Consider the following 19,705-nt stretch of genomic DNA (forward strand, 5'->3'; position numbering starts at 1 on the left):
TTTTAAAAAATATATCTTTATTGATTTCAGAGAGAGGAAAGGAGAGGGAGAGAGAGATAGAAACATCAATGATGAGAGAGTCATTGATCGAGCCTGCAACCGGGCATGTGCCCTGACCGGGAATCGAACCCCGATCGCCTGGATCCCAGGTCGACGCTCAACCGCTGAGCCACGCCCGGCCGGACTTAGTTGTCATTTTAAAGAAGGTGGTCAGAGTCAGCCTCATTGAGAAGGTGGTATCTGAACAAAGACTTAAAAGAGATAAGAGAGTTAACATGGGAAAAAGAGTGGTCCAGGCGGAGAGAGCTGCTGGGGCAACATCCTCAGACAGGAGCAGTCTGGTCATTCGGAAGCACAGCAAGGAGACCACGTGGCTGGAGTGGAAGGAGAAAGAGGGATAACAGTGGTCATGTAGAGAAGTAATGGGGGTTGGTATCATGTGGGGCCTCTGTAAGGGCTTTGGTTTTGACCTGGATTGCAGTGAGGAGCTGGTACAGGGTTCCGAGCAGGGGAGGCCATGACCTGGGGTGTTGGGACTGGACTGCAGACCAGTTGGGAGGTTATTGCAGAAGTCTGGGGAAGAGAGGCTCAGACAAGAGGGTGGGCATGGTCCTGGTTGCCTTTGGAAGGGGAGCCAGCAAAATTGCCTGATAAGTTGATGTGGGGGTGAGAGAGTCAGGAGTCCAGGATGACTTGGCCACCCATTTTCCTGAGGGGTAAGTTCAAGTGGGCCCAGGCTCAGGGTGGGCGCTGAGGGCTGAGGGCTCCAGAGCAGGACAATGGGAGGCAGGGAGAGAGGGAAGAGCACACAGAGGGGAGGCTGCAGTGGTGGAGCCACACCCCTGCCTCTTTGTTAGCCCTGGCTGTGTCTTAAGCCAGCCTCTGGCTCTATTTTAGTCTTCTTGTGCCTGAATAAATTGGGTTCTGAAGTTCAAAGCCTGTGCCTGGGAGCACTAGATCTACCCTGGGGAGTGCTCAGGGTCCCTAAGGAGTAAGGCTGACTGGGCTACTCTTGGGTTCTGCAGAAATAACATCCTGAACTTGGCAGGAGTGCGTGGGGGGCCCAAACAAAGCAATTGCCATTTTCCTGCTGCGAAGCCAAACCACTCCCTGGACTTGCCCCAGCCTGTGATGTCTGAGACACTAAAGGCTTATTTACCTGGCTCCTGCCTCATAACGGGGGAGTAGGAGGGGGGTTTAAAGGTGAGGCCCACCACACGCCAGTCACACCTGGGCTGGGGATCTGGGATTGCAACACGGGCTCTTCTGCTGAGTTAACTGTTAACGAGCGGTTTGTGACATACTCTTTCCTGGTAGTGGGCAGAGGACAGCAGCTCCAGGAGGACCCAAGCTTCCTGGAAGCCTTGAGTTTAGGGAATTGGAGAAGTGGAGAGAAAGAAACCAGGCAGGTGACCTCAAAACCCGGGGTGTCAGCAGTGACCTTCCTCTGGTGACTCAGTGAGGGTCTGTGCTCATTGCAGAGGCTGGGCCCATGAAAGGAGTCTGCTTATATTGACTCAGGCTTGTTGGGTTGAGCTAGATTTCACTGCAGTGCTTACAGGGGTCAAGACATTAACATTTATTGGAATTTCCATTTTGCATCTGAACAACTTTTTTGCCCATTTGTTAATTATAGTATGCCTCCCTCCCATCTAGATTTCTTGGACTAATTAGAAACTGAGGGTTAGAAATTTCCAGCTTAATCCACAAAATGTTACATTTTCTCCCAAAGGGTTCTCAAATCAATTTCTTGGACGTAACCCTCCTATTGTAGAAGAGCTTCCTGCTTAGGAGAGACTTGCCAGCCAGAATTCCAAGTTAAGAGTCTCCTTTAAATAGAAACTTGAGGCAACACTGCTCCTGAACAATGCCAGTGCAGGCTCTCCAGGGCCAGCAGTGACCTTCCAGATCTCTCTGAAGCTCTCTGACCCTTACCTGGGGGAAGAGTGTCCTCTTGATCTGGCCTGTTGTTGCCATTTACAGTGGCTCAGCCTGGTGGCCCTGAGCCAGGAGCCTGCCCAGGGTCCCACAATGGAAGCTGTGTTTCTAGGCATGGCTCAGGGCCAGGGCGAATTGGTCCGGTTACGCTTTAGCCTTGCCTTCCACCACTGTGGTCAGGCCTGTTTTCTGGCCCTCTAGGCTGGCATTCCTGCCCAGGGAGGGAGAGGCTAGCAGACCAGCCCTCCTCCTAAGCTGGGGGCAGTGACTCACCTGTCCTGGGGCTCCCTGCCGAGCCAGGGAGGGAGCCAGAGGGGAGGCATTTCGAGTTTATTCCTGCTTATCCTCTTAAGATCCTCTTAAGCGTCTTTGGGTGAGTTGGGCCTTGACCCCTTCCTGATGAGCTGTAGCCTTTTAAGGCTACTCTGAGTTCCCCAAGAAGCAGGGATTTTCCACGGTTTTTGTTTTCCTTGGGGCAGGGGTGGGTCTGGTGCTTCCCAGGGTGCTGGATGTGTGGGTCTCCTTGCTTCCAGCCCGGTGCCAGATCTGGGCTGTAGCACCCTATCTACAAGCCCTGATCTTTGTGTCCTCTGCTTGGCCTCCTGTGCAGGTGGCCTAGGACAGAGGAAGCTGGCCCCTACGCGCCTTGAGAAACGCCAAGTGCAACGCCTGTCACGAATGCCTGTGCCCTTCTCACCCTCCGAGTCCTGCTCTGGAATGGCCTCAAGTACTTGCTTGGTGCTTTCAGTTTGCCGTGCTCCCCTCCACCCCCTAGGCACTCACAGGCAGGTGGGCACTGCCAGGCTCGCTGTGAGGCCTCTGGGACCCACCCACTTGCCCAGTCCTGTCCTGGGGCTGTGGGGGTGCAGTGACGGCAGATGGGCGTGCCAGCTGCCAGATTCCTGAGACACGCCCTGCAGTGGGCTACGCCCAGCCCCGGAGTCTCCAGAGGTGAGGCCGACGTTTAAAAACTGGGAGCCAGGAGCCGAGACCCCCACATTCAAGGGGTGCTCTCAGAGAGGCGATCTGGAGGAAGAACAGTGGCAGCAGGGAGCCAGGTATGTTACCTGCCTTCGCCTGCCCTTTGGGGGCGGGCCGGGGAGAAGGGCTGTGCTCCGGGTGTCTGGGGCCTGGCTGCAGGGCCGATTCTTTCTCTTCCTGCGAGCTCACCCGAATGAGCCACCTGCAAAGGCCAGATGAAATGTCTGCCCCTGTTCGAATTGCTTTTTCACATCTGATCAGCATCTCAGTGACTTGGAAGAAAGCAAGTCAGATTCGGGGCTGAGCACAAAGAGAAGTGGGAAGGGTGGGCTGGCTGGCAGGGCCAGGGCCCTTCTGAGGCCCCTCTGAATGCCTTGTTCTGGGAGCAAGAGGGCAGAGAGAGCGCTGGAGGTAAACCAGAAGATGGGTCTTCCTCTTGGGTCATGATCAACTAACTATGACCTCAGGCTACCTGTTTCCTCCCTGGGCCCCTGACACATCTGGGAACTGATTGCAAGGAATGATTTTAAAGCATTAGGATGTATAATTTAAAGGTGCCAGGACAGCCCCAGTTCCCTCCCTGGCCCTGCCTTGCCACCACCCATCCCCCTACCCCAGCCAAAGGAGTTGTGGCTGTTTCTGGAGCAGAAAGAGCATCTGGTCTGAGGCAGAGGTGGTCGCTGCATGAGCAGGGCAAGCCTGCCTGCCTTTCAGGACCCTTCCAGCATCCATCCCGTTTCCTTTGGAATCCTCACTCTGTGGCCTCCCAGACCCCCCGCCCCCCGCCCCCCTGCACAGCCCCAGCCCATCATTAGAGACATTTTGGGTTGCTTCCAGTTCAGAGAAAATCCTCACTCACTTTTTAAAGATGGCCAGGCCTCCCCATCACATTCCAGCCACCTGCTTAGGCCAGAGTTGTGGCCACCACAGCCTTGCCCTCGAGTGGCCCTCAGTGGTATCCGAGGCTATGCCAGTGGAGGAAGGGTTTGCCTCCAGACCTTCAGCTACTCTCACCCACCCACCTTTGGACATGTGGGTGGGCCAAGCCCTGAAAAAGGCCAGTCCCCCTTCATGGGCAGCAACAAGGCCTCATACCTCTCTGCAGCTCCCCTCTTGCCAATGGCCCAGCTGTTTCCTGCTCCCCAGGTTGTCTTTATGACTGTTGGGGCAGGGCCAGCCCATCCTGCTCTTTTCCATCGGAGAGGAGGAAGCTGAAGTGTGGGAGGGGATGACGTTTTCCCAGGACACCCTGTGAGTCATATGCCAGCTGGGACAGTAATCCAGGGCTCTGGCATTTTCCAAGCTTTTGGCTTCAAATGCACCTGCTGCTCAGAATTGTCCTAGGTCAAGACTCCAGGTAAAGACTTCTGAGAAAGCATGAGTCCAGAAACAGAAAAGGGGCCAGTGTGTCCTAGCGGTTTGTACTGTTTTACGCAGACTGCTTTGCTCTGCCCCAGGTGAGGTCCTCTCTGGGGATCACCCCATTGGCTGAAGATGAGGCCAGTCCTTCTCCTGTGTTTTGGTAAGTATCCTTCCCCATCCTTCCAGGACCTGTCATATAGCAGGGAGGTGACAACTATGGGTAGAACAGTTAATCAAAATGTGAGCATTACCTGTCACCCTTTAGTCTTAGGAGTTGGAACACTTGTCTACTGGGGACACCCATGACGTTTCTCTGCTCCTTTAGCCTTCGGGGAAGATGATTTGCTGCCTCTCCTGCGGAGCTCCCAAGAGTCTTCTTATTCCCCTCTGAGGGTAGTTTCTGGCTCCCTGAGTGCCCTGTGGAGTTTATTTCTCACCCTTTCATTCTCAAGCTGGTCCAGACCCATCATGGCTTGAGTTCTCTATTTTTCTGGTGAATTGTAGTGCGGCACTCACAAATGTGGGTCAACTTTGCAGATAAAGGAGCAGAAAGAATGCAGGTTTCTCCCAATGCTCCACAAGTGGCCAGCAGCCAGCCCTCCCTTGTGCTGTCGACAGAGGCCACGCTGCTGGTGAGGAGAATTGAAGACTGTGTCCTGGTGGCTCATCGTGTGTCTGAAGCTTGATTCGAAAGCCACATATGGATACCAAATTTCAGGCTCATCCATGGATATTGGTTGCCAGTGCTTTTTATCTTTTAAGTTGGGGGTTTCAGAATATGAAATCAGCTTTTTTACCCAGCAGCCTCAGGATTACTATAATTACCTTTACCAGCGAGTGTGAGCAGGAGAGAAGCGAGGGTCTAGTCTTGTCGATGTCTGCCTCTCTGAGGGACTCAGGGGTAGCTGTCTAGACACTCTCCTCTCAGCCTGAACCCCAGCACCCCTGTGATTTCAGTCTTGCCCAGCCTCCTGTGTGCCCAGCAAACCTGCTCCCGTGGGGCCTGCTATCCACCTGTTGGGGACCTGCTCATTGGAAGGACCCGGTATCTCCGAGCTTCATCCACCTGTGGACTGACCAGGCCTGAGACCTACTGCACGCAGTACGGCGAGGTAGGCTCTAGTTCCTCGCCCCCAGGGCTGGAGGAAGGCAAGGTAGGTGGGGTGGGGTGGGTGAGCCTCTAAGTATTCATTCACTGAATACTTAAGAGTGTACTTGCTACAGGCCCAGCCCCCTACCCTATGGGGGGGTGCAAGAAAAATATAAGGCTGGACAAGAGAAAATGTACTCATAAGTAGCTGAATAGCTCTTTTCTCTCTTCTGCTCCATCAAACTGGAGTCTTTTCTCAGCCCCTGGCATGGGCAGGACAGTCATTTAAGTCTTGGAGATGGGCAATCACATAAATATCGATGCTTTATGTGTGGAGTCTGCTGTGCCATTCTTGGTGGACAGAGTCAAGGCCTGTGGAGCACAGGTGCTAGGATACGTGCACTGGCTTGTGTCCTGCCAGGGGCTGGTAATTCTACTGCCGTAATCTCCTTGGCCAGTGTTGGGGTATGGCTGTGGACAGAGCTAGCAGGAGAAAATACGACTGTAGGCTGGAGTTTACCTTCTATGCTTTGCAATGATCATGGATGAAGATCCAACTTTCTTACCTCTCAGCCTCCTTGGTCCATGTGTTTATCACCCCAGGCAAAGTGGGGAACATTCAAACTGTTGTTAAAGGATGTAGATCAGTGAAATAAATGAGGAAGTGACTTGAGGTTAGCAAGTAGGTTCAGGGACTCAGCTGACAAGGGAGAAAATGAGCTGAGCGAATCCAGGAGCTCCAGCTCTTCGAGCTACATCAGTGGACACGGCCTATATAGGCAACTGATTTGTTCAAAGAGCTGTCGTGAGTTTTCTTTCAGATTTCTCTTTCTACATTGCCTCAGGAGCTTTTTCGTAGGAACTTCAACAAGGTTGGGATCTTTCTTTGCTCCTCATGTTCACCATGGTTGAAATCATTCAGTGTTTTCTTGTTTCCCAGCCCCTTAACTCATTGGACTATTTTTTTGCCCTCAAAATACAGGTTTGGATGAAGGAAAGGGTGAGGGTGTGGTTTGCCCTGAGTCTCTGCAGCCTTTGGCGGGGGAGGGGGGAGACAGAGAGAGAAAGGGAGTGAGAAATATTGATTGCCATGAAGGAGACTTGGGTTATCTGTGGTTTCCTCTTTCTAGAATATTCCATGGTGTATCTGAGTACCATGGTGATGTATCTGATACCGCCTCTGAGCCTCGCTGTCCTTCTAGTCCTCGATGTTCTTTTGGCAACTTTTAATCACAGATGGTATTGAGTTGTCCTTTGAATGTGCTGAGCAGAGATGGCTGTGGTTTCTGCATCTCACCCAGTTGGATACGGGAAAACCCGTCTGACAGTGTTGGGCAAGATGGCCAGCATCAGGCGAGTCCTCCCCGAGGCCCAGATTACTCCACAAGCATCGAGGGACCTGGCAGTATTGAGCTTTCTGGGCAATAGAATGACTTTGGTTGTCCCTTCCCACACACTCTCAGAATCCTGTGCCACTGAGCCATGTCTAGAAATTTCAGGGAGACCTCTGATTTCTTTCCTTAGGCTGACCTGCTTTCTGAGAGAGGAACCAAGGAGAAATCAGAGCCCCCTGTGCTGGGCCGTCCCCTCAGCCCAGCCCTGTCTGGGTAGCCTCTCTCCCTCTAGATCTGGGGCTTTGAGCTTCACCTTGGCCTGCCCTCCTTGGATGCCCCAAGGAGCCAACTTTGCCTTCCCTGCTTTTAAGTTGCCCCTCGAGAGCAAAACGGGGTGCTTGCAAAAGAGAAGTCTAGACTTTTGCAACCCTGGGGATAGATAAATCTCAGCTATTTTGGTACTACACGAGTTGAGAAACATTGGCTCTTTTTTCTTTTTCTAAAAGGGGAGTAGATCCATGCACCCTCTTGGAAAGAGTAGAGGGTAGGGCATCTTGAGTGCAGGGTGTAACCCCAGGACTACCACTCGTTTGTGGTGTGATCAGATATTACCCTCTCTAAGTCTCAGTTTTCCCTTTTGTGAGTGAGTGTCAGATGAAATGGTCTTTAGGGTCGCTCCTGGCTCCAACTCTCTTTGGGAATGAGCTGACTTCTGAGAGCCAGCTTCTCTCCCCTACCCACTTCTCTGTTCTTGTCTGATTTCACTTTCCCTCTCCCTTACCTGTCTAACTTTCTAGAGGCCGTGGTTGCCAGCAGTGAACCCACACGCTGAAGGCACAGATACTCCCTTCATACAATGTGCCCTGAGCCCTTGCTGGGTGTAGCAGTGGCTGGGTGATGAAAATCAGGGACCCAGATTTAACTCTGCTGAGTCCTAATTTCAGTTTTTAAGCTTATTTTATGATTAGATAATATAGCAGCTATAATTTATTAAGCACATATTATTCATCCCAGGCATCATACTAAGAGTTTTATATAAATTATCTCAGTTAATTTTTCACAATACTCCATGAGGTAACTCTTATTATCCCCATGAGCTACTGGGAGGTGTGTGCTGGGACCCCCAGCTTCTGATGACACCACATAGGTATTGAGTTTGTTGTGCAGTTAAAGGTGGGAGGGTGTACTGGCCACCCCAGCTGGAAATGAGGGTGGCATGACACACAGCTGCATTGCTAGTTGTCTCCCCCTCCCCTCTCCCTCCTTCCCCTCTCCCCTTACTCCTCTCTACCAGCCCCCACCCCCATCTACACACCTTCCTTAAATCAATGCCTCTGGTTGGCATCTGTTCTATTTCCATACAGGGGTCACATTGTGAGCCCTGAGCTCTGTACAAGATCACCCAGCACCTGCTGCCTCCCCACTGACCTGGCACTGATGCAGGTGCCATGGGGATTAATGACCTTGGACAGTTTTGCAATGCTCACTCCCCACCCCCAGCTCCAGGGGGACTCAGTGGAATAGGAGTTGCAGGAGCCAGTGGGACCCCTTCCAGTTCCAAAACTGTCTGTCCCAGCTTCTAATCTCAGAGTATGTCCCCTTTTTTGTGGGCCATCTTAGCCTGCTGACATGTTACTTTCTCTGCCTAATTTTATCTCAGTGGCTAAATCCTACTGGCCTCGAAGGCTAGCTTCGGTAGGCTTGGGGTCCATATTGCAACCCTTCCTATGGTCATAGAACTTGGCCAGCTTTGCCTGTGGTCTCCTCCCCACCCACTTCGAGGCTGCCTACCTTGACTACCCATTAGCTGTCTGGGCTTAGACTCAGGCTTTTTTTTTTACTAAATGGCCTGAGGCTGCAGTACCATCCTGTCCCCTTGTTCTCTTTCTTCTAGCTTCTAGATAACCTCTGGGTAACCTCATTGCACCATTGTCTTCTAAAGCTCAAGCATGAATGAAATGTCTGTGATGTGCCCCTACTCTTGTTCTCGCTGTGCTTTCCCTGAGCCTCAGTTCCTCATTTGGAAAATGGAAGTAATGACGGCATCGCTTCAGTAAGTTGTTGTGAAGACCGTATAAACAAATGAGCCACATGACCACTGGTGTGGTGCCTGGAGGATGCTAAATGTTTCATCTCTTTCCCATCCACCTCTGGGACCAGTGTCTGCACACAGAGACCGCCCCATCTGTGAATCACTCTCCTGAGCATTTCTTCCCCAGTCAGGATACACACTCGCGTACTTGGGCCATCCCACGCTCTGCCTCCGAGGTGACAGCGATTTGCGGTGGGTGATAGAGAATCTGGAGGCAGTCATGGTCAGCGAAGTTGCCTGACTAGGGGTGAAGGCTCTTGTTCTGGTCCTGGCTCTGACACTTAGAATAGAAACATGACCTTACAAGGGCTGTGGCTTATCTCTAGACCACTGTTTCCTCATTTATGAAATCAAAGAGTTGGGTTAGTCAACCATTGCATTTGTTCAGCTCTGGTATCTCTGCCAGCTTCTTGGACTTGGCTGGGCTGTGTGCGACCTTGAGGGTCTGCTGTGTTCTTTCTCAGGTGAGCACTGGCAGGGCCTGAGCCATGCCCCTTGGTCATCTCTGGGCTGGTGCACACTCCTCAGGAACCAGTGGGCTTCACCTGGGAGTTTTCCAGCCCTATTTCTGCTCCTGACAGTGTCCCTTCCAATGTTGTATCTGCTCCCCCAAATGCTTTATTTACCCCCCGCTCCCTCCCTTATTGGGGGAAAACTTAATTACCTAGCTGCCATATAACAGTCTTACACAGTGCATTCCTCAGGTCAATTAACTGGGGAAACCCAATGGCTGTCATTTCTGTCTCTTGGAAACAATCTGAGGAGCAGTAGCCAGATGACGTCTCCCCCTGACACGTGCTCTTGAGTGCACCCACACCCACATGCACACACCCAACAACCGCTTCTTTCTTTAAGGATTGTCTGTTTTCTTGACCTTTGGCGTGGCGAGTGGGCAGGAAAACGACAGTGTTCATGTAGGTCTTGAGAGTCTCGTTCTCCTTGCTCTCAGAGGACTTTGAGACTGTCTGACCAAAGTATCTGCTCCCCTGTTTCCCAGAAGTCCTCAGGAGGTCCGAAACCCTCAAAGCTCTAACCACTGGGGATTCACTCCTGTGGATGAAACATAGTTGAGTTCCTTGTTTAAAATGCAAACCACCTTGGGAAAAGGCACCATATTCATCTACTGTCAACTGTTTATATCTCAGCAAGAGTTTGCTTATGAGAAAGTCAGCTGTGGCTCTTGCAAAGGGTCCCAAGAGAGTAAGACCCAGGATGAGTAAATTTTGAGGAGATAGAAGAAAATAGAAAGGGGCGTTGAGAAAAAGAGTTGCTATCAGAGGGGAGCAAAACTTGGGTTGGTGGAATGTGAGATTCTTGGGTCCTAGTTGTTAAGGGCTGAGGAGTGTGACTTATGGAGCTAAAAAGAGAGACAAGAGGGGAAAGGTGTGATGGGAAGGCCTGGACACAAACCTGGGTGGCCTCACAGGTTTGCAAGCCTGACCTTTCACCCCATTGCTCCAGGGATTCAGGTCACTAGAAGTGTCTGGGAAATTTCTTGAAGACCTACTTTGTTTTTTTGTGATCAGGGACTGTAGGAACCATTGTCACTGGTAGAGCCTGCAGAGGTCCAGGCATACGAGCCAACTCTCTGCATTGAGGTCTAGGGGACACCTCTTTCTTTATTGGTCTGGGCTGGGGTTGAGGCTACCCTTCCCAGGGCAGAAGAGAGAGAGCATCTTGACAACTAATTTCAGTCCCTGCAATTTTCCATGGTTGCCAAGTGACCACTGTGTCTCTTGAATCAGAACAGGACAGAAAGATTTGGAGGCAGGTAGCCTGGAGCAAAAATCCCTGCTTCCTCTCTTCCCAGCTCTCTTTACTTGGACACATTTCTTTACTTCTCTGAGACTTCCTTTCCTAATCTGTGAAATGAGTGCACCCACCATTTAATAGAATACACCTACCTCGGAGGTTTTGGAAGGATGAAATGAGGTAACAAGCACAGTGCTCAGGGGAGAGCGTGGTGCAGTGTGATTTCTGGATGGGTGGTACACATCATCTCTAATCGGCTTCAGAAAGTGACCTTTCTGAACTGAGTTTGGATAGAGATAAGGGTGGTGTAGAGTTAAGGCTTTGGCCAAAATGTTCCTCAAGGCATTAGGGCAATCCTTCCTCCCACACCCCAGCAGGCCTTGACTTTTGACCTTTGCTGGCAATATCCATGGACATAGAAGTGACCGGCAGATCCCAGTGTGCTCTAATGGAGGCCTTGCTGGCCAAAGGCCTTTAAGGGCCTTTTCTTTCCCTGTGTTTCTCCAGTATACGGTCTGGCCAATGGCTTATATTTCTCTTGCTTCCTTCACTTTCTTGTTTGGAGTGTCTAACTTCTGAGCTGATAAGCTGGGTGGAGTGGGGGAGAATTCTAACAGAATGCTAGAGCAAGAAGGAGTGTCATCATCTCATCCCGCTCTTGTGAGGAAGCCGAAGTGGAGGGAATGTTTTTTTCCTTGCAGGGAGCTGGATTTTTCTTCTTTTTTTTTGGTCCTGGCTTTCTTTCTTTTGGCCCTGGCTGCCATGACCCTGACTGTAGCTCCTTATATAGACACAGGTGGCCTCTGGCTTGCTCGTGGGTGGGAGCTGGGCCATGTCTAGCCAGAGCTTATTTTTCTATCCCCCCCCCCCCCGGAATTAGCTGTGTTCTGCAAAGACACAGAGCTTTGCTTTGCATTACTGTCCTCTCCCCACCCCTCTCCACTGTGATTCAGGCTCTTGCTGGCTCTTGCTTTCTCCTTTGCCCTCCCTGAGCTCTCTGGGAGGGCTTGTCTTCTAGCCAGACTGAGCTGAGCTTCTAGAAGGCTCCAGGATAAGGAAAGAGGCTCAGCCTTTCCAGATGGAGAGCAAGCAGGAGCCAAACTGGCTGTAGGCCTGACAGGCTGGATTGATAATAACGCTATGTCTCTGAGGCAGCACAGCCAGGAAGATGCCAGCCAAGTGACCCCAGAGAGGGAGCAGCTGCAGCTGAGAGGTCCCATCACTGGGAGAGACAGAGGCACGTAGCACATGCCTTGCCTTGAGAATCATGCATTTCCACACACACACACACACACACACACACACACACACACACACACGCACACAGAGCATGGAGGCATGTAAGAATAAAAGAGGAAGGGAAACTGAGGCCCATGAAGAAAGAAGGAATTAACAGCTTGTCTTCATGTGGGCTTCTGCCATGAGCTGGTCTATTTTGGGCCACCACCCATCAAGCCAGTTGACAAGCAAAGCTACTTAAAATACCTGTCCCGAGCCTGCTGCTTCACCTGTCTCTAAGGATTGAGACAAATCCCTCCTTTAGCAGTGTTACTATGATAAGCAGCACATAGATTTAGTGCACGAGGCCATCTGATCCTTCCATTGCGCCTGCACATGTGGAAGGAAGGTGGGGAAGGCATGGGGACCCCAGACTGTGAGGACTATGGGAGGAGGCAGGGTAACAAGCCCACGATGAGCACCCGGGACATTTTTAGTTTGTTTTATTTTACAGTAATGCCTATTTTCTTGAGTATAAAAGTTAATGTATATCCAAAGTATGAAAGGTTTAAATTATTAAAAAATTACAAAGATGGAAGAAAAGTTGCCTATAATCTTATTTCCCAGAGATATTAGGTTAAACTGTTTGTAGTTGCCATTCTTTGTAGGTAAAAATGACTGAATATCAGCAATTTTATAACATTGATGTATTTCCTTCCAAACGCTTTTCTATTTCTTTAAAATATATGTAGTTTTGAGATCATGATGTATATACAAATTTATGCCCAACTTTTTTCATAAAACATTATAATGTAAGCATTTCCCCCATATTTATCTCAGTAGTATTTTAAAGTTACATAATGTTCCATCATTTGGGAACATCAAGGGTATTCAAAGTCCCGGGTTGAGCTGTTCTAGCCCCTGTGTCCCATGTCCCAAGGAAAGACAGAGCCGTGTTCCTGCCGCTCTCTTGGCCGGGGAGCAGGCTGGGACCAGCTCCCAGCAGGGCTGGAGAGAGAGCTCTGGTGACAGGCCACTGGAAGACAGCTGGCCCTGGTCTCTCTGTGGGACGTGGGCTGAGTGCAGACAGAGGGTGGCGAGTGGGAAAGTCCGCCCCTGAGAAGCTGGGCAGAGTGGGGAGAAGGGCATGTTCTCTGCCAGCGCCAAATTAGGGTTCTGCAGGAGAGTCGGATTCCAGCAAGAGGCTTCTCTTGCCCAGAAAGGATTATTTCAGGGCCCACGTAGTTATTTCAGTCACGGACAGATCTGCAGCCTCCGTGTTAACTGAGCGGGTCAATCTGAGAAGCCAGCTTCCTTCCCAAGTGTCGGTCTCTGCCTTAGCTTCCCCCATGGTCAGCTTCAGGGTCAGAGGAGGCCTTTGGGTGAAACAGACATTGTCCCCCTTGATCAAGTTTTCTCTGATGTCTGTGCACCCAGCTGGTTTGTAGTAGAAATGAGAGATGGCAGGAAGGGAGGAAAGAAGGGGGGGAGAGAGAGAGAGAGAGAGAAAGAGTGTGAGAGAGAGGGGGTGGGAGAGAGAAGACAGAGGAGGGAAGGGTCCTTCTCTGATTCTGGTGCTGACACTGCCTATCAGTCAACAGGAGAGTCACATGACCTCTGTGAGCCTCAGTGTTCTCATATGTAAAATGGGAATCATACCACTTACCACATAGGGTTGTTGTGAGGCTTAAATAAGTTATTGTACTGAGACTCCTAATGCAGTACCTGGCACATGGCAGGCGCTCCATTCCTCACTATTGATGTTTCATTACCTCCTCACACTCCCACCCCTCCTGAGTGCAGGAAGGAATGTCTGGTGATAATGAAAATGAAAATGTTGGCACTATTGAGCGTTTACTTTTCACTCAGTCAGTCTTTATCGAGGGCCTTCTATGTGCCAGGTACTTTTCCAAGCAAGTTCTGTCCTCATGGAGTATCCATCCATTCTACCGGGGGGGGGGGGCGGGGGGCAATAAACAAATACTATGAGCAAATAAATAGACAATAAATGCACAGTATGTCAAGTAGAGATATGTACTATGAAGAAAAATGTGGCAAGGCAAGGGATGGACAGGGACAGAGAGGGGCGGAGGGCAGTGGGTGCTGTTTTATGCAGGGCACCCGTGCCAACCATTATTGGAGCATTAAACGTCCAAAAATTGTTGTTTAAAAAAGCATTTTTGGACATGATGAGGACAGCTCCCAGGCCAGGATGGTAACAATTCTCTTACTTTGCAGATTGGAAGGGAGAGCTGGAAAGGGGTGGAAAGCAGAGGCCCAGAGAGCCAGGACCTGGCACCCTCCTGTGGCCACTGTTCCAAGCTGTCAGCTGTGGAGAGGAAAGATGGTGTTGGGCAAGGAGTTTTTATAACGAAGTCACATATTAATTAACTCGATCCTTTTGGGACTGAGCTGCCGGGTTAATCAGTTCAGCAGACATCACCTTGTTAGCTTCTCACCTTCCCTGGGCAGGGCGGAGGGGCAGTGCTGGAAGGCCTCCGAGAAGGAGGCTGAGGGGAAGCAGAGGCGTGGAGGGTGTGGAGGACCACCAGCCGCTCAGGGGGCCTCTTGTCCAAGCCTTGCTTCTGCTTATGGGTAAATCCGGAGCCCTCTCAACAGTGTTCTTTACTCTGGGCACAAGGCTTGGGGCCACAGGTACTCAGATAAGACAATTTTATGTGTGTTGAAGAGGCAGCTGGGAGAAGGTTATACTCTCTCTGTGGGGTGGTGTGTGTGTGCACCCATGTGTACACACACACACACACACACACGCACACACAAACTAAAAGAACAAGGGCCATGTTCTTTTTCTTGGTGATCTCTGCCCCCCCGTGGAGCCCATGGCGTTCATTTCCGTCTCTTGTCTCACTCCACGCATAGGCAGACCAGGAAAAGTGTGGTTTTGTGGCCCTCCCCGTGGGGCTGTTTCCTCCTTGGCTGCCCACTTTGGCCCAGATCTTCATGGGAAGAGTCATTGTCCTCAGCCCCAGGGCTACATACGTTTCTGGATTCAGGACCGTCTACTCACAGAGTCCTATTTGGTTGAGGACCGCAGGGTTTTCTCCTTTGGGTAGGGAAGGCCACACTTGGGAAAGAGCCCCAGGTCCCAGATATGAGTATTGGAAAGCCCTAGAGATGCTCTGAATGTTACCAGAATGTGGGCTCCCCGACAGCAGGGTCTTTGTTGTGTTCACTGTTATAACTCCAGAGGCCAGAGCAGGGTCTAACACATAGTCCCTGCTAACACATAAGTATTTGTTGAATGATTAGATGCCTCTTCTAACCTACATTCAATTTACAGAGGAGAAAACTGAGCTCAGAATGTGTGCCTGGCCAGTGTGGCTCAATGGTTGACTGTCGACCTATCAAACCAGGAGGTCACGGTTCGGTTTGATTTCCAGTCAGGGCACATGCTTGGGTTGCAGCCTGCCAGGATTAAGTGAGATGAGATATAAAACTCTGTGGCCTGCATTTAGCACATAGATGCAAAATTAATGTGTGTGTTTTTCTTTCTTGGCACCATTTTTAAGTTTCTCTTCAAGGCAATGTCACGTACCAAAGATTTTCTAACACCTCATACCTCATTCCCAACCCTAACATCTACTTACTATTCACTTGGCTATGTCTTAGGATGGACACAAAGGAATTAAATTAAAAGATGACCAGTATCCTTGTTTTAAGAGGTTAATCCTTTCAAGTGTATTAATGAAATCAGCGGATCCTTCTGGGGAGGATTTCCACTTTCCTTCTGGGGAGGGAGTGTTTGGACTCTTAGGTACAAGACGAGAATTCTATCTGGACCCCACCCTTGAGTCTGCTGTCTCCCTGTCCCCACAGTGGCAGATGAAATGCTGCAAGTGTGACTCCAGATTGCCCCACAATTACAACAGTCACCGAGTGGAGAATGTGGCTTCATCTTCAGGCCCCACGCGCTGGTGGCAGTCACAGAACGGTAAAGGCTGCCTGCCACCTATAGGGGACCAAACTTGAGAAGGCTCCCACCATGGGGTGGCTGGAGGGTGCTTGGGAAGTCTTTGGGTTTCCCAGGCATTTCTTAGGGCTCTGGGACGTGGTGGTTGACCAGCAGACCTTCTGCCTCCAGGTGTGAAGTCTTTCAGATTTTGTAGGTATTTCACCCCACTTACCTGCAATGGGCTTGCTGAAGGAATTGAGGCTTGGGAACAGGTTTGTGTTGAATAGATAAGTTGAAACCCCTTTAAGGTATCAGGGGCATCAAGTCATGGTGGGCAGGAAGTTTGGCCAAAACCAGACAGGATCTTGAATAGATAATATAAGTAGAAACGTGCTGGTACCATTCCTCCCCGAGAGGGAAATAAGAGAATTGAGGTCAGAGAGTTTCTGACTTCCCAGAGCTGGGATGGTACAGAGCCTTCTTCAGGCAGGGAAGGTGGAAATTCTCTGGTCTGAAGTTTCTCCTTTTTGTCCTTCCAGATGTGAACCCTGTCTCTCTGCAGCTGGACCTGGACAGGAGATTCCAGCTCCAAGACATCATGATGGATTTTAAGGTGCGTTTCCTGGGAACGGCAAGGGATAGGAGCGGGGACCCTGGGCAATGCTAACTGACTCACAGGGAGCGCAGAGTTCTTGTCTGCCTGGGCTGGGGGGATGGCACCTCAGGCTGGGGGGGCCTCTCTTCCCCAGACTGGGCGACACTTACCCAGAGCCCATGTCATGATGACAGCAGAGGTCCCACTGCAGGGAGAACAGTTGCCACTCCAGGCTCCCTGTCTCTGCCCCGCAGTGGTTATATATCTACTTCCTCTCTGCCTTCCCATCCTCAACGCCTCTAATTGATTCAGCTCTGCCGAGTGCCAGTTCTACTGGGCCGTCACTTACATAGTTGTGTGTCTTGGTGTACTCAGCTTCGATGAGTTTGCTGATGAGATTGAGTTTAACAAACAGCCAAGAACTGGCCCATCCATCCACGTAAGCTGAGCGGCCCCTCTGGTGAGCTGACTACTCACTCAGCACCGTTACCTCTCAGGGTACTTTCGGGTTCCGCTGTTAGACCAGCCTTCCGAGGTGCTCCTTTCGGAGGAAAATGTTTATTCATTCGTGACAGGTCATTTTTTGGTTTGCTTCAGAAGAGATTTGATTTTATGTTTCCACAGAAATAGTCAAATATTCAAGAATCAAGTTTGGTTATTAAGATTACATGACCAGGGAGGGCGATGCCATTTTCGGGAGTTAAAACGAGCTGTGTATAAAAAGCAATAGAACCGAATTTCTCGTGTTGCTGAGGAAATGAGCTCTGAGAGCCTCACTCCAAGAAAAGATCACATGTGTTATGAGAAATGCCAGTGTCGTTGAGTAAATGCCCAGTCTCTAAGGTGACAACTCTGAAGGGTAACCTTCACTGGGATGGATACTGCTGGTTTCAGTGTTTAATTCTCACTCCCCCATCCATGTATTTGCCCATCCTTGCTACAGACATTTAGAACACTGATTATATGTTAGGTTGGTGCCAGGTCTCAGGGATAAAAGCTGAGTCAAGCTGAATCATGGTCCTCGAGTTGCCTTAGTACATGCTGTGATACTGCTAAGAGGTTCTGGGGAGCGTGGGAGGGGGGCATCTAGCTTGTTGTGTCTTGTGGGGGGCGGGTGAGAGAATGTACCACCCAGGGAAGATAAACTTTCCTAGACCAGTGATTGCCAGGTGAAGGGCAAACTTCATTCAGGCAAAGGGAACAGTAAAGGGCAAAGACCAGCAACAAGAAGCAAGAAGGTGTATGACTGGGGAGAGGGCAAGGGAGTGGAAATAGGGTCTGGAGGGGGAAATGTTGTTGGTGTTGAGACACAGGGACATGGAGGGCTGCAAACTGCTGAGAGATGAGTTTACAGATATAAATGGGGAGGGAAGAAGCAGACTAAAGACTCACCCATTCAATCAACAAATGTGTTCTAAGCGCCTACTATGTGCTGCATGTTGGATGGACAACTGTGAACAAGACAGGCCCAAGGTATTGGTGTAAGGTATTGGTTCTCAACCAGAGGATATTTGGCAATTTCTGGAGACATTTTTGGTTGTCATGACTATGGGAATGTCTGGTGAGTAGAGGTCAGGGATGGTGCTAAGCATTCCACAATGACCAGGACAGCAGTCCCCAGCACGGCTTTAGAAACCTGTTTCTGTGATTGTGTCCCCAAGGTGCCTGTCCTTCCTTCAGTCACTCAGGCCTCACCTTGTCTGTGTCTCCGCAGGGGCCCATGCCCGCCGGGATGCTGATCGAGCGCTCCCCAGACTTTGGTAAGACCTGGCACGTGTACCAGTACCTGGCTGCCGACTGCAAGTCCACCTTCCCCCGTGTCCGCCAGGGCTACCCTCAGAGCTGGCAGGATGCTCGGTGCTGGTCTCTGCCCCAGAGGACTAACGGGCACCTAAATGGGGGCAGGGTAAGTAGAAGGGACCCTGAACATGTAGCCACGGCGAGGTCTCTGACATGGCATCGCTCACACCTTCACCCAGACTCTTGAGATGAGAACACCCTTGGGCAGTGCTCCTCGATGTCTTTCCTGAGCTCTCCATCCTCAGAACATTCATTGTCCCCTTCGCTGCCCAGGAAGGGCATTTCAGAAACACGTTGAATGCACGCAGGAGCCAACCCTGCCCTCTGCCATGGCCCCCTCTCCCGCGGCTCATGGGCTGGCCTGGCCCCATAGTGGAGCTGGCACAGCTAAGTTTGCTCCAGTGCAAGGACTTTGAGATGGCTACTTAGAGTCCAGCGAGCAAATCACACAAATCTAATCCAACCTCAGCTTTCACCTCGGTAGGGCTGAACAAGAGAATGAACTTTTCCTTTTAATCTCTTCACCTCGTCCCATCCTTGCCCTTGAGGGCATCCAGGTATAAGCCACAGCTCCAGGTCCCCTAAACTTAAACCCTGAGCTGGAAATGAGAACCTGCTCTAGAAACAACTCTAAATGCCTCTCCCTGAATCCTCCCAGCTGGGTCAGATCCCTTCATTCCTGTCATCACTGCTTCCCCCATCGCCAGTGGGAGGCTGTTTGTTCTTTCTCTGGCCCGGGCTTAGGTGAGCCCTCGGAGCTGCTCTCATCTGCAGGGCCTGCTTAGAGGTTCACCTGCTCTGAACACAGTGCATCTCTTCCCTTCGCTGTAACAGCTGCTCCTTGGTTATAGTCACATCCAGATCACAGTGACCACAATCTCCAGGCCCCAGATTAAAATACAGGACTTTTTTCTGACTTGTGGAGGGTTGATGTGAAAACTCTTCTTGGGATATGAAATAAAGTCACATCCAATAAATGACTTCTATTAAAAAGAAAAAGCATAGTCGAAATTGGGGTCTAGAGGGTAGTAGTCACCACATCCATGCATCCTGGGCTCTGGATCCTCTCATTCACTCAGGGTTTTGGAAAATTAGTATTCCCTAAACCCTTATATGTATGTTATATATCTTACTATGTAATTTCTGACCCAAGGAAGTCAAGAGATTCGTGGGATCACTATATTTTCAATGGAGAGGAGAGCTTGTACACACACACGCAGTCATTTAGGGCCCAGTGACCATCTCACTCCCCGAGGGCAGCTGGCAGGCCTCACATCCGTGGTGGTCTCAGGGCCCAGGTTAGAAGGATAGCATGGGGAGGGCGGGGCACTGAACGGAAAGGAGACTTCTGGGGACACATTCCACCTCCTCCTCAGTGCCTCCCTCTTTCTTCTCTCTTAGGTCCAACTTAACCTTATGGATTTAGCCTCTGGGATTCCCGCAACTCAAAGTCAAAAAATTCAAGGTCAGTGTGGCTACCCCTCCAGCCTGTGGGACTGTGGGTAGAGAACGAAGCAGGATTGGAACCCAGGCCATGGAACCTTTCTGGTCTTTCATGTCTTGGACAATGTGGCTGGACTGAATACTTGCCCTGCTTACCCCCAGGGGCACTGCGGTAGCCCAGAGGCAC

The 19,705-nt window shown here is 50.6% G+C and overlaps 1 protein-coding gene across 1 annotated transcript in view; it reads left to right on the forward strand.

The window, feature by feature from the left end:
• Positions 1-4,383: 4,383 nt before the first annotated feature.
• The window catches only part of LAMB3 (laminin subunit beta 3), a 33,247-nt gene continuing 17,925 nt past the window's right edge, over positions 4,384-19,705 (forward strand). Inside the window, exons 1-6 of the mRNA XM_016207465.2 lie at positions 4,384-4,441; positions 5,239-5,393; positions 15,605-15,719; positions 16,220-16,293; positions 17,990-18,181; positions 19,477-19,540. Coding sequence (XP_016062951.2) covers positions 4,414-4,441; positions 5,239-5,393; positions 15,605-15,719; positions 16,220-16,293; positions 17,990-18,181; positions 19,477-19,540 — 628 coding nt within the window. The 5' untranslated portion in view covers positions 4,384-4,413. The remainder of the gene's footprint in view (positions 4,442-5,238; positions 5,394-15,604; positions 15,720-16,219; positions 16,294-17,989; positions 18,182-19,476; positions 19,541-19,705) is intronic.

This window comes from Miniopterus natalensis, chromosome 19, assembly GCF_054644295.1.
Source record: "Miniopterus natalensis isolate mMinNat1 chromosome 19, mMinNat1.hap1, whole genome shotgun sequence".
Lineage (NCBI taxonomy): Eukaryota > Metazoa > Chordata > Mammalia > Chiroptera > Miniopteridae > Miniopterus > Miniopterus natalensis.